Genomic DNA, 14,904 nt, shown 5'->3' on the forward strand with positions numbered 1-14,904 from the left:
TGAGATATCAGGATATAAAGAATAGACTCAATCCATAAATACTCACAGTGTCTGCAGCCGAGCTGTGGAGCTTATTTTTACCTGTCTGTGGGCCTGAAATTGCATTTCTAATGTGGTTTAGAGAATACTGAAACACTTCTTGTTGTGACTTTTCTGAAGTCACAAATGAAGAATCAAAGAATGGGAGGAAGCAGAGGACATGGAGTCACAGGAATGGGCTGAGCTGCAGGAAACGGGAAATGCAAGCAGCCTTAGAACAAGAGGCTACAGTGCACTCGCTGCATACCGTGTTCTACATGCTGGGCACCACATGAAAGCATCTGTTGGTAGCTACAGTTTCTTCTGATTACACTAAACAGATACTTATCAGTGATTTGCTGTAATAACAGAAACAAAGCTAGCAGGGATATTCACATGTGAAGAAGCTCCACCCCTTCTAACCAGAATGAAAATGTGATACTGTGCATATGTTAGTGTATGAATTGAAGGAATGACACACAACCAGAACAGTACAAAGCAACAGCAGGAAAAGCTACAACCTAAATAAAATGTGGGTTTATGAGATTTTCAAATCAGTACATGCTGTTTTGACTGACACATTTTATGCAGCATCCAAACTGTTTTGGAAAATGACAAAATGGCTACAGTGACGTTTAAAACTACAGATAATGAATGCAACAACATTTCAGACATCTTCACAGAAACAAAATGACTATAAAGAGATGAAAAATGCGCACAAGTTATTAAAACGCAGAGAGAAAATCGGTACAAAGAGAAACAAAATAATACACAGTCTATAAGGTAATTTGGTAAAGTGAATGCTATCAAGTGGGTTTTCCTTCAGCACATATCAGTGTTTGTTGTTGCAGTATTCTAGAACCTTAGCATCCACCAGGTCTCTAGAAATCCATCTAGTGTTAGGGTTCAGTTAACACAGTAAATGGGCCTTTCTACTACAAGGCTCATTCCTCAGTCACACACTTTCATACAGTGCTTTCATCTATGCATAAACACTTTTTCCCCACACACACAGTCAAACCCTGATGGATGCATGAGGGGCAGAGAAGGTTATGTATCTTGCATACACGTGGACTGTAGGAGCTGGGGATTGATTGGTTGTGGCTGTAGAGTTTGAGAGTTAACATACATCCCATCATCCATCTTGTTCCACTTAATGAATTCAGGGTAGTCAGGGTATTCACAGGGAGAACATCCAAACTTCAGAGGGTGGAGTTTTCTGTGAAGCAACAGTGCTAACCACCTCACCACCGTGGTTCCCTACGCCAGTACGTTTTTTATAGAATTTCCCTATTTAAAAAATTCCACCCATCCATCCATTTAGACAGGTTGGATCACATAAGTTGGATGAGGCCTGTAATCAGAGTAATTGACAGAGTAATGCCCCAACTATGACTAATACCACTAAGGCAGGATGGGATGTACTGAACTGCCAGGTCATGCAAATATACAAAAACTGGACTCACTGATACTTTGACATTTTGATACAAAGGCAAATATATCAATTTGTAAACTGTGACATAAAACAAGAATGGGAAACCATTTTGAACAAGCCTTTATTAAAAGTTTGAACATACATAAAAAAAAAAACATTTATTGCAACGTATAAAAATTACAAAAACAGAAATAAGCAGTGAAAAAATTTATAGTTCATTTAATTTAAGTATTTTTTTTAAACTGTCTTCAGGTAAAAAACATTAATATTTTTAAAAAAACACTGAAAAACTGAGAGATAAATACAGTCGTGTAAAGCAAAGATATAAAAGGTCCCATTAATTAATATTAATTAATATTTTAAAAAAAACAACAAGAGAGAAATGATTTATTTTAGCTGCATTGATCAATGTCTCTCAAATGAATTGCCCTTTCCAATGAAGTATTCAATGTGACACAAATCACGTAAAATAATGCCAGCACCTACCTGACACTGAAATACTTACTCTGTATTACAAAGAGTAAAACATTCATTTAGAAATCCTGCATGGCTTACTTTAAAATGCCAGTGCAACAAATGGACAGCTCAGTACTTTATATAGAGTTGTCGTTGTGTCTCATATAAGATATAACATATAACTAAGAACAGGATAAGCATCAAGTGCTTTTACACTTTTCATAACAATATGTCATCAAATGTCAGATATACAGTTTTCCTACTACCTTTAAACCAGTTTTCCTAGTAGGAATGAGAACGATGCTCCCACAGCCAAACCCAGGACCAAGAAGAAGGTCATCAAAGAGCCAGCTGTCTCGCAATCCTTACACCGCACCAACCTGAAGGAGACGAAAACACACAGTTACAACACTATCCAGTACAGTGAACACAACACACAGAGAAGTCGATTCATCTTTTTCATTTATTCTTCAACAAAAACACATGAAAGTTTTTCACAAACCATCAGTACAAGTGAAGTGCTTGTGTCTTCATGTTGCCTGTATTACTTTGGTTTACTTCCTGTTTTATTTTGAAGGTTTAAAACCTCATGTGGCTTTCTGTTTCCTCCCTGTTGCCTTTCTCTTCCCTCTCTTGTTAATGCCTGATAAAGTTCAGTGTTGGTCTCCTTTTTTCCCCTGTGTTTAGTCTGTTTTTGTTGTATTCATTGTTGAAAGTTTTTTGTCATTTGGGATGTGTTTTCTCTCAATTATTGTGCAGCAGTTTGTTATTTTTTAGTTATTAGTTAAAGTACCTTATTTACTTCCTATAAATGTATCCTAGTTTGCTTTTTGTTCTGCAGTAGGGCTGGTGGAGGGTTTCAGGGATCCCTGAACACACAAACTCCCTGAGCGGACACTTGGACCACTGTGAGCAACAGCAGACGTGTGCACTGTGGTCACGCAGGCATCGAATCCATCCAAGTTACATGGTTTAATAAAGTAATCAAATTACAGCATTTACATTTATGTTAGACTACTTTTAATTAAGTGCTTTAGCCCCACTTACAATGAAAATTAAAAAAAAAATCTTGTTCATGACCTGTGTAGTATGCTAACACAATTGGAAGTAAAAATAACTTGAACTCCAACTTTGAAAACACAACTTTCTTTCTTTCTTTCTTTCTTTTTTATAAAGCTCTGACTTGTATTATGAGTCTGTGGTCTGGGAGAGAGTCCTGTAACTCTGTCTGCAAAATACAGCATATAATGACCAATGTTGGGCAATTAATTATATAGTTACTTCTTCAAAAAAGTAACTGAGTTTTGCAAACAGCAATTTTTTTTGCAGCTGTTTATCTAAAAATGCAGCCAAGGTGTTTTTTAAATAAACACTTCAAACTTTCTACAGAACAATCAGCTGTTCTGCATCAAATCTGAATCCACACAAATTATTTGTGCCACTCCAAAAAATAATTTCTGTCCACTATGAGATGAAGGAGAACAACAGCCTGATACCTGCAGGCCTGACAGCAGCAGATGTGTCACTGCTGTAACACCTGTAACATTCAGCAGTCGCCTCGTTGTTCTGACACACAACAAAACTATTGACTACACTACACACTAACTACACAAGATTTGCGCTAAACGTCGCAATACACAGCCGTCACCCCTAAAACTTTCCCCTTCCTAAACAACTGTTGCCATATCATTTTTTCATTGGTTGACACGGTACATTTTTCGACCAATAGGAAAGGGTTTGTTTTTTTTTGTCTTTGCTCACAGGCTTTCGAGTGTTTTCCTTATAAAACGCCGTTTTTACCGTTTCTTCCCGCAGTAAATATAAACAACGACAGTATTCAGGAAGAAAACCAAACATTGCAGATATTTTATCATAACTGGTTTTATGTGGCCGATCAACACAATTTAAAAACTGGTATAAAGTCCACACTTTTTCCACCAATTGTTCCGTCTGTCCTGCTCACATCTCCAAAGATTGTACATGTCATGACCGTGGCTTCACTCCACATCAGCCACGCCGCTTTGCTAGCTAAAACACCGGTGTCAGCACATAAGGACGCTGTCATAGCCTGTCAACGATGTTTATTAGCTGCGTATATACGAATGTGAATCACATTATTGGCTGGACTATGGGATAAGGTGGCATCGTTCTAATCCCATACTCTGTCAGTGCGCCGCAGGGCAGCTGTGGCTACAATGTAGCTTGACATCACCAGTATGTGAATGTGTGTCTGAATAGGTGGATGACTGAATGTAGTGTAAAGCGCTTTGGTGGTACTTAGGGACTAAGTAAAGCGTTATACAAATACAGGCCATTTACCATTTACCATATGGGAGCAGCCAGTCACTTACTAACACTGCAAAACAGAATTGTTAAAGTTTTAATTTTAATTTCAATTTTTTTCTTTTTTGTGCACAACACAGATTTTCTGTGCGCAGAGACCGTGTCAGCAGTGCGCACGTGCGCAGCTTAGAGGGAACTTTCCCTGACCCTGTTCAAAATTCACACCAAAAGATTTTGCAGTTGCACCATCCAGCCACTAGGTGCCACAAGACATTCTTCTTCTTCTTGGGTTTTGTTCAGCCAGAAAATTGTGCTGAATGTCTTTGTTTTGTTCCACTGAAGTCTGTGACTTGAATGACATGTTTCACAAGAAACACAGGAATGGTGTGCATGTGTCAGTGGGTGTAGTGTTCTCAGTCAGTGGTAACATACATATAAGGTGCCATATAAAGTAGGCGGTCTGCACCTTTGGCAGATTTATTTCTTTATTTCGGCTGAAATAAATCCCATGTTACATTTTATGTGTAGCTCATGTGGCCAACATGTGGGGACTCGGAGCTGTGACTGGCTTCTTCTGTCTGTAATTCTTGAGTTTGTTAAAGTGAAGCAAGGATTCAGTTTTCACCTACTTTCAGGTACAAACGCTTAATTTAATTTAAATATTCAAACAAATCAAATAAAACTCCAATGGAAATTTTCTCATTCTTATTTTTTATTTTAGATTACTGTTTTATAGAGAGATTTTCTTCTCACTCTCACACAGTAAAAGTCCCTCACTATGCACCTGTGGCACTTTGACCTTATGCTGCTGCTGTAACACAATCACGTTCCTCGTGGGATCAGTAAAGTATTGATTTATCTTGTGCTTCAAGCTCCATCACATCTGCCTCATTGTAATCAAGTTGTGGAAGTTTTCACGTGTTAGCACACAAACTAAGTCACATCATTAAAGAGCAGTTTATATCCTATAGAGGGATTTTTTTTAAATTGGGGTCTGTTGAGGACTCACTGTGGAGCGTAGGCCATGCAGAGGCTTGCCAGGTATCCATTCGAGAAGGCAAACAGAGCCATGATGACGACAAAGGCACAGTCGTGGCGGAAGACGGCGGTTAGTTTAGAGTCCTGGACATTACATAACATGACCAGAGGGATGAAGACCAGGCGAGAAAACACGACGGCAGGAAACCAACGACTCTCCTTCGACGGCTGCACAAAAACATACAGAAATCAGTCGCTGAAGTTATCTGTAACATCGCAACTTCAAAGTCAGATTACGTGTAACATAATGACTCAATGAGTGCTGTGTGGATTTCAGCTATCAGTCCTCTGGAGTCAGTAGACACGCCTGCATTTCCAAATCACATGATTTAAGATGATCTAGCAGCAAGACGCAGCCTCAGTTTCAACTTGTGTCAAAAGTCTGGACTTTAAACTATAAAGTTTGTGGATTTCATCTGTTATTGTTTCACATCACAATAACCATGCAACAAAATAACCGTGCTTATATTGTCTATAATGTGGACACATGTAACTGTAAATAACTAATAACTAATAACGATGCTATCAAACTATTTAAGTAATATATTTAGACTATGGACACTGTAAAAATTCCAATACTAAAACAACATTTCTTTTTATTGTTTTCATAATCAAAATGGTTTTTATTGAAATCCTTCAGTAAAGGCCGTTTTCCACAGGAATCCTTTGAAGTGGAAAAAAACACCTCCAGTCCTCACGAAACAATATTCGATTGGTTTGTTGATTTCTATCTTAGAAACAAAAATGTTTGAAGAAGGCAGGCTGCAGACTCACCCACTGGACGATGTATGGGGTTGTGCGACCGGCCAAGTCCATGACATTGAAAACAATGAAACAGCAGACACAGGTGAACACATTGTCTGTTAGGAAGAGGAAGCAGAGGGTGGACTATAAGGAAGAATTCATCGGTGAGCGAGGAATTTTTGCAGAAAGTTTTCAATGGCCTGAGGGTTTCTCTTTCTCTTTAACTTGGTTAGACCATTACACAAACTTGTGCTGAACACATAACCTGCTCTGGAGTCATATGGTCAACCAGATGCTTCTGTAGTCTGCAGTAATGCTGTAATGATGTCTTACCCCATTCAGCATTGTCGTAGACAGTCCTTACTCGCACCGTGATGACAGGAAACACCGACAGGGTAACAGCAAAGACACACGTCACGCACAGAGCCATCAGCCAGATCTGAGAAACACAGGAAGGTGTTAGTCAGTGATTCCAGTAAGGAGGCATTTGGGAACGCGTGTGAAGATAAGCTCCAGGACTACACGAGGAACATTTTTCATCTGAGGTTAGCAAAAGTGTATCAGCTCTTTGATAGAAGACTTTGTACAACCTCTCAGAGCCAGCTTCCACTATTACATTAGACTGCGCCATCATAACAATTTTGGGTTGTTAGATTTGGAGCCGCGGACCAGTATGTCTCTATGTAGGCAAAAGTCTAAACAGTTTAAAACATGTTACTGTGATCAACAGAGGAGGTTTGAGGGGTTTAGTTAATGCTAGCAGAAGAAGTTTAAAAAATGGACACCAAAGCTAACGTTCACCTTCTTAAAGACAGCCAGGACTGAGGAATGTTCCTGATTCTCCTCTTGCTTACTGAGCTTCCCGTTTGCCTCCAGGTCCTTTTTATTTTTTTCTTTGAAAGGAAAAATCAAAAGAATCAGTTGTAAGCCTCATTAACACTGAACGTAGCTCGGCTAACATGTCAGCTATCTAACATAACGCTGAAAGAAATCATATTTTTATTCATTATACTTAATGAGAACCAACCTGTGCTCTCAAGGAAGACCTCCTCCACTTTATCAGGCTGATGTCTGTTCAGATAGAAATCAGCAAACTTCTGCAGAGGAGTCAACATTTTCAGAAGACTGTAATGTGGCTTTTCTTCCACTGACATGATTCAATTCATTTTTTTAGTTAATATATGACACAGATTTTTCAGTTCAGTTCAAAACAGTCATTTTCATGTCCTTTTGTGATAGTGATTTTATGTGGTGTCTCCATACCAGGCGTGGCAGCAGCAGGTAGCATACCAGAGTCCCCAGAGTAGCCACACAGGGTGTTATGAAGTATCCCAGTGCAGCCGAGCTTTGATCTGATTTACCTGCAGGCAAACAGCTTCATTTACACCTCCAAACTCCAGTAATTTTACATTTTTTACAGTGTGATACTGGTATATTTAAATTACTAACGATGAAATAAAAAAATAAATACATTTTGCCTGTGAGGAGGATCAATGCTTACCTAAAATAGAGAAGAGCATGGCTAAGGCGGCAAAGATCCCAGCGAGGCCCTGACCACTCATGAACAGAGTGCTGTAACGAGGGGGTAAGAGGCCCACCATACCGAAGAGACTGCCCTGCAGCACTGCTCCGCACACTGCACTCACACAAGGTACATGATTAGTTAGACTATAATTATAGTCTACATATATATACATACACATATATATATATATACATACATATATATACATATATATACTTAGACTATAATTATAGTCTACATATATATACATACACATATATATATACACATATATATACTTAGACTATAATTCTTGGCATATTTTTGATAAAGACAATAAGCCTGAAAAGTATTTACAATTTAATGTTTGAACTACGTTGTGATTTGCCAGTGCCAAATGTAACATTTAGGGATCTGATACAAACATTTTACAGCTGCTACATAGTTCATCTGTAGCTGTAAAAATGTTACTGCAGTCATGGGATCGTTTGAGTGAACCTACTGTTAATGAACCAGATGGTTGCCATAGTAATGGAAAAGAAGTTGTCCGGCTCCATGGGGACCTTGACCAAAGCAGCAGTGAGAGAGAAAAGGAGGAAGATGCCGACCAGGCTGAAGGGCACACGAACACGCTCCCTCACGCTGCACAGAGACATGTCTTCATTACCATCAGATAACAGAGGAGATAATCAGACTCTTTAGTTTTCAGGTAAACCTGGTCCTGTCCTGTCCACTAAGGACAGCTTGGTTCAACTTTTATTAACATTGACATCATATTTCTGTCAGTACCAGCCAGCTATGCTTACAGACTATTGCAGTAATTCCTAACAACATTACAGAGATTTGGAGCAGATGTGCTCGTTCATTCAGTCAGTTTAAAGAAAAAAACATTAACATTACTACTACTGCTACTGCTTAAAGCAAAACAAATACAAATAAATACATTAATCATATAATTAACTCTAATTCAAAAACTCAATGAATGTAAATTCTTTGTTGTTACTGTCCCACCCATCTGCAACAGCGCACCTGGAACGCTAACATCATGGAGGGAGGGTCAAGGGTCAAGTCTGGAAGAATTTGCGGCAGCATCTATTCTGTGTTTGTAATAGTCCACTATGAAAAAGTGCAATGAAAAATCTGAAAAGCTGATGACCAAAATGCTTTCCCTCACTGTGTCTTGGATTTCACTGTAGTTATAGTCAGTGTAATACTTGCTGGAAAGCATTTATTAAAATGAACATGTTATGTTGCCATTGCATGAGAAACTAGGGTCACTCATAACATTTCAGTAAATTTATGTTTCTGGATCTATTTATTTCTTATCTTTATCCTTTTACAAAGTTAGGAAAGTAGATTGCATCTTTGTATTATGGTTATGATGTTGTCTTACACATAAAGAGTGATACATGGCCTCTTCTTCAAAGTAATAACTACAGCTTATTTATTTCACTTTGGTATCAGAGGATACCTGAAGCCAAAGTGTCAGAGATTTAAAAACTTTAAAGGTCTTGTTCTTGTGACTCAAACTTAATCTAGAAGAGCCATTCAAGCAGTTTTAGTGCTCTTAACACTCACCGCTGATACAGGAAAGAGTTGAGAAGGGTAAACAGCAGCTGTGGCAGTTGGGAAAGCAAAGCCATCCAGCTGTCATAGCTATAGTCTTTGGGAGAAGTTCCTGATGTGCCAGTTGAGTTGAGACGTTCATTGAAATACTTAAAGAGGAAGATAAAAAAAAGCAATTTACTATAAAAGGACATACTGTACATGCTATAAGATTCAAGTAACAGAATAAACACAGAAAGAACAAGAATGATTTGAATCCCTGTGCAAAATTGCAGACATGTTTTTTTTAACTTGTTTTCTTCTCAGTAGTGTATCATGAAAATCCTAAATAAGAATAAAATACAAGCAGTTTTTAAGTAAAATCATCATTATTTCATTATTTTAATAATAAAATCATTTAATTAAAATGTATACATTGAAACAAACTGACCTGCCTACCTACACAATCCATTTTCAAAGTTAACAGTGCTAACATGTGATACAGGGATAGACGATAGTCAAGATGGTCTCAATTTAGAGTAAAGAATCTGCTGCTAAAAATGTGGAAAATGACGTGAACATGAAACCTTAGATGCTGTGATGAAAAAATTCCAGGGCAGCAGAGTTCCTAGACCGAGCACAAAGATAATCAGGGCCACAGCCTGTCCGCTGTGAAAACAAAATACAAGTGAGAAGAAGCGCCAACCAGTGTAAAAGAATCCTCCAATGTAAAGGAGGATTCTTTTAGATGTGTGTATATCTCTAGGAATCAGACTCACCGGTCAACAGGTGCACTCTTTTCATTCGACATCCTGATAGTTTGTCACGTCTCTGCGGATGTCAATAGAAGACCCTTAATAATGATTAAAATGATGTGTTTCCATCACATGTACTGACTGAGTAAATGCTCTGTTGACTGCAGGAACAGAAACTTTTTTTTGTTCTTGTTTCTTTTGTACAACCATTTAAAAATACTAGTATAACTCAAATGAGAGAACAGTCAGGTGTCACAATAAGTTGCCCCACAAATTATTTGTAACTGTAAAAATTTGTTTGTCTGCCACAAGACAGAGGAGAACACCACAGGGATAAAAGTGATCTCCTGCCAAAAACTGATTTCCCGTATTTGACAAAAACGGATTGCTCATATTTAAAATGCTATAAATAAGTTGTTGGTCTATAATATGTAAAACATGTGTCAAAATTGACCCTCATGAATGACATCAAGTAATCATGGGCCACAAACAACATCCCTGTAACAATCAAGTGGACAAAAAGGACCGGATTGGTTATAATGTAAGTACAATAACACAGAGTTATAAGGGTACTTGACAAACAGGTAATTTATACATTTTATATATAACCCTGTTGTAAACCTTGTTCACCGAAGTCTATTTACCAACATACGTAAAGATATTACACATAAAAAACACACGGAAACATTGGAAATCAGTTTTTGGCAGGCAACACTTTTTGGCACAACATCTGTCCGCACTATTGGGGCTGAACCACGTGTTAATGATGGAGGGGTGGGGGGTAACGCTATGCAATATGTTCAGTTTGAGAATTTATATTTCGTGTTAACTGTAGTTAAAGGTGTTAATGCTATCTTATTTTAATAAACAACACTGTCATATGCAAAACTAGGGTGGCAAGACATCATTGTAGTGTGGCACATGCCACCCCATGCCGCAGGGTTTGTCCATCCGAGACTGGCTGTGAGACATCGACGTGCGTCATTAATATGGTTTAACGTCACATCTCCACATGTTGTCTTATCACATTATTCTACTTTATTTCTTAATCTACTGAAAGGAACATAATACATGTTCAACGGATTAAAGCATATTGCTGTTTTTTTTAAATATCTGTAACAACTGCCTGACTAAAGAAACTTTAGAGGATGGATCATTAAAGTGATATTAACTTTGAATAAATATATGTGTCTCGTTATTCTAGCGACGGAAGCTGCGTTTGAGTTTAATTAACCCCAACTTTAATTGTTTTGATGAATTTAAATTTACCCAGCAAGTTAAAAGACGAGTAACCGATACATTAAGTAGTAACAAGTACACGTGTTCCGATTCTTTATGGGATATAAACCAAACCGACAATTAACATCCAAAAGCCAAACGCTGTGTTGAAGCAAGCTAATAAAAACAAAGCACTCGAGTCGGAGCTGACCTGCGAGTCGAACAACGTCTTCTTCTGGGTATCCCTGGATGGATGAATGAAAACGCGGTGAAGAAGATGGTTGTGGGAAAACGTGCCGCCAAAAGCGTTAGAACAAGGAAATGATGAAATGAAACATGATGCGTCGGAACTTCGAATTAGTTCGAGTGCTTCCCCCGCTTCCAACCCACTCAAGGATTGTGCTAATTACTCTAAGGATTGTAACATACAGTCCTATTAAGCATTCAAATTAAGTTGTTCTTCTTTTAACTAGAACTTGGCAGAGATGATGAGCCCCTTAGATGGGTGAGAAACCAGAAGAGACAAATATGGAATGACATTTATGTTACAACAAATGCACGAGCAAATAATAATAATAATAATAATAATAATACTAATCTGAGCAAATAATTGCATTTCACTGGCGGAATTAAATTCCTCGCGCGTAAATTCAATAACCCGCGCGCGTATGAAGTTATGTGGAGGCGGAGCCCAAAGTAGGACGGGGTCCTTATATGATAGCTGGACACTTTAGGTTACTTGGTTAATCTGAGTTACTCTTATGCAGCTATGAAGTGCTCTTTTAAACCGTATTTGTTTACGGTTTGAAAAATAAAGTTTGCAAAATTAATTATTAACAGTTATTGTTTGCTGTACAGCAGTGGAAATACGCATAACTGTCACTGGATTACTTTAATGTTGAAGAACCAGAGGATTCTATGGCAGGTTTTAAAGCATCTGCAGTGCTGTCCCATTAATCTGCTGTACAGTATTGCACAGCTTCTATGATTTAAAAAAAAAAAAAAAAACAACTCACAACGAGGACCAGGAAAGGAAGAGTGGATCAGAATCTGGCAATTATACATTTGGCCAAAATCCAGACAGTTAAATCATCCAGCAGAAAGTTGCTCAGTCTGCATCAACAGTGAATTTTGGAGGTGGGAACATGATGGTGTCTGTTTTTCAGTATTTCAGCAGCAGTAGGCTACAGTCACACTTCAAATAATTAAAGGATGAATGGAAAAACATACCAAGACATTCTTGATAAAAATCTGCTGCTAGATGATGCCATGGTGCCCTAAGTTCATCCCAAAATGTGTTATGTTTTTAAAGAAAGTGCTGTCAAGAGAAATTGAACCGCACAGTTGAGTTGGTTAGAAATATGCTGTATAATATTATATAATAAGCTAAAGTCATTGATATCCAGTTATTTAAAAAGCAATAGCTATTATTCATTTACTACTCCTGCATGAGGTTTGTGTAATCAAAGAAAACATCAGTCATGCTATCCTTATGTGATTTTCACAGCACCACAATGTTCTTAGAGGATGCTTAAAAAGAACAAATTGTCTGTCAGTTGTTTAAATAGAATTGGAAAAGGCAGAAGAAGACGAAAGTAAAGATCAAAGCTGCTGATGACACCCACCACACTCATGTCATCGGTGAACTTGATGATGTGTCTCTAACTGTGCATTGCTGCACAGTCGTCAGTCAGCAGTGAACAGCAGTGGGCTGAGCACACAGCCCTGAGGGGCTCCAGTGCTCAGTGTAGTGGTGTTGAGATGCTGTTACCGATCCGAACTGTCTGAGGTCTCTCCGACAGAAAGTCCAGGAGTGGGGTTCGACTTCCTCACCAACACATCATTCTGAGCGTCAAACCGTGCAGAAGTTGTTCAGTGCATCTGGTATGGAGGCGTCACCATGGCAGGCAGGTGTCGTCTTCCTGTAGTTAGTGATGGCATGGATGCCGTGCCACATGCGCTTTGTGTTGCAGGGTTGACTTGAGCATATAGCTATATATGCTATAACAATTTAAAGCATATAAAATTCATAACTGAAGATTATCAGTGTTGTCTTCAATCAGATGATTTAGACCTTGACAGGTTGAACTGTGACATCAGAGTTTAATCTTCCTGCATATAAGAAACGTTGAATTCAGTCTCAGTTAGTAATGTCTGACATGACTGTTAGTGTATGCTATTGTTCCTGTTGTTTAGGAAACGGTTTCCACCTTGGGATCCTAAATACAAAATAGGCTGTAAAAATCAGATCCAATACTCTCAGTAAAGGAACATGGCTCATTTTCCAGGAACTAAGATCACTTCAAAGTTGGACAGTGCTCTTCTTCCATTACAAGCACAGCACAGCGTTTTACCTTAACCAGCCTTGTTACAGCTGTTCTGTTTATCCAGCACTTGTTTTTTTTTATCTGTTGTCTGTCTCTGTGTGTTAACCTGCCTCAAACTGGTATAAGAAAATAGACGGGCCGATGTTTTAGGTATAATATCTGATTTAAATTGTGTTGTGACATGACTGGAAAAAATACTAATAAAAAAAAAAATCAACACTATTTACATTTAAAAAACAAACAAACCCCCAAACAACAACTACCAAGATAACTTTTTAAAGTATATTTAGGAACAGGATGAAGCTTGTAGGAACTCTACATCGTTGGGGACGGTTAATCAAAATAAACCAGTTGGTAACTCACTCCTGTCTTCCAAAAGTTTACGCAGCAGCCTAAGGTACCAAAACGTGTTGTGCCAAAAAGTGATTGTCTGCCAAAAAGTGATTTCCGGTATTTGCCAAAAAGCGATTGCTCATATTTAAAGTGCTATAAGTAACTTGTTGGGCTATAATATGTTAAACATATGTCAAATGCATCCCTTATGGATGACATAAAGTCATCTTGAGCCACAAACAACATTCGTGTAGCAAGATACAAGCCGCAATCAGTTTTTGGCAGCGACTTTTATATAACCTTTATTTATGCAGTAAAAAAAATCTCATTAACATTAAAAATGTATTTTGTAAGAGTAAGTTGCCCAACAGGACAGCAGAAATGGCAGCAAATATTACAATAGTTCTGTAAAAATATTTTAAGTGGGGATAAAGGACCGGATTGGTTATAATGTAAGTACAAGTTGTAAAGATACTTAAAAAACAGATAATTTTTTAATTCTTTATGTAACCCCTTTGTATCCCCTGTTCACCGAAGTCTATTTACGAACATACGTAAAGATATTACACATAAAAAATACACAGAAACACTGGAAATCAGTTTTTGGCAGACAATCACTTTTTGGCACAACAAAACGTATAACTGACACGTCGGCGTTTAAACAGACATTATTAACATTTTAAATACATATTATCCCAGCTTACGATTAAGGTCCCTGGAATGTACTTGACACGTATTTTGCTCACTACCGACTTCTTGGCTTTAAATATATTATTTCATGCGCAGGAGGTTTTATGCTTGTGTGCTGTCATCTGTGCTGTGTGGTTAACATTCTTCTTACAGTTACAGTTACAGTTACATTTCCTGTCTTTCATATATATATATTTTAATTGATTGTTACCAAACCATTGCCCTCAGGATTAATAAGTATTCAGATTCTGATTCAGAGTTTGATTTTAATTTAGCTGAATGACCTAATGTGAGGAAACATTTGACTAATTTGAGAGGATGTCTTATTGGGGTAACAGCTGCAGTAAGTCATAAACCTAAAATCATAGTTGTTTGTGCACAGCTACACACGCAGACCGCAGAGAAAACCGGAAGTACAGGTTTTGTATTTTCATAATAAAACAAGTGTTAATGGTGCAACCATCTCAAATAACCAGGTTCTCTTAATTAACTATGAGTAAACTAAAAACTAAAAGTAGACGTTCAAGTTTATAAGACATACTACTGGCATTTACTTCA

General features: G+C 37.9%; 1 protein-coding gene across 1 annotated transcript; it reads right to left on the reverse strand.

Moving 5' to 3' along the window:
• Positions 1-1,575: 1,575 nt before the first annotated feature.
• LOC309709338 (equilibrative nucleoside transporter 2-like) lies at positions 1,576-11,641 on the reverse strand. The gene is made up of 13 exons (XM_082537905.1): positions 11,208-11,641; positions 9,803-9,854; positions 9,611-9,692; positions 9,057-9,193; positions 7,981-8,120; positions 7,476-7,610; positions 7,238-7,335; positions 7,002-7,071; positions 6,776-6,867; positions 6,308-6,413; positions 6,005-6,090; positions 5,202-5,398; positions 1,576-2,289 (listed from the first exon to the last, which is right to left on the reverse strand). Exons 2-13 carry the CDS (start codon positions 9,832-9,834, stop codon positions 2,178-2,180), a joined length of 1,287 nt encoding a protein of 428 aa, XP_082394031.1. The 5' UTR covers positions 9,835-9,854; positions 11,208-11,641; the 3' UTR covers positions 1,576-2,177.
• Positions 11,642-14,904: the final 3,263 nt, after the last annotated feature.

The sequence above is a fragment of the Aulonocara stuartgranti genome, assembly GCF_965226115.1.
Source record: "Aulonocara stuartgranti genome assembly, chromosome: 6".
Taxonomy (NCBI): Eukaryota; Metazoa; Chordata; class Actinopteri; order Cichliformes; family Cichlidae; genus Aulonocara; species Aulonocara stuartgranti.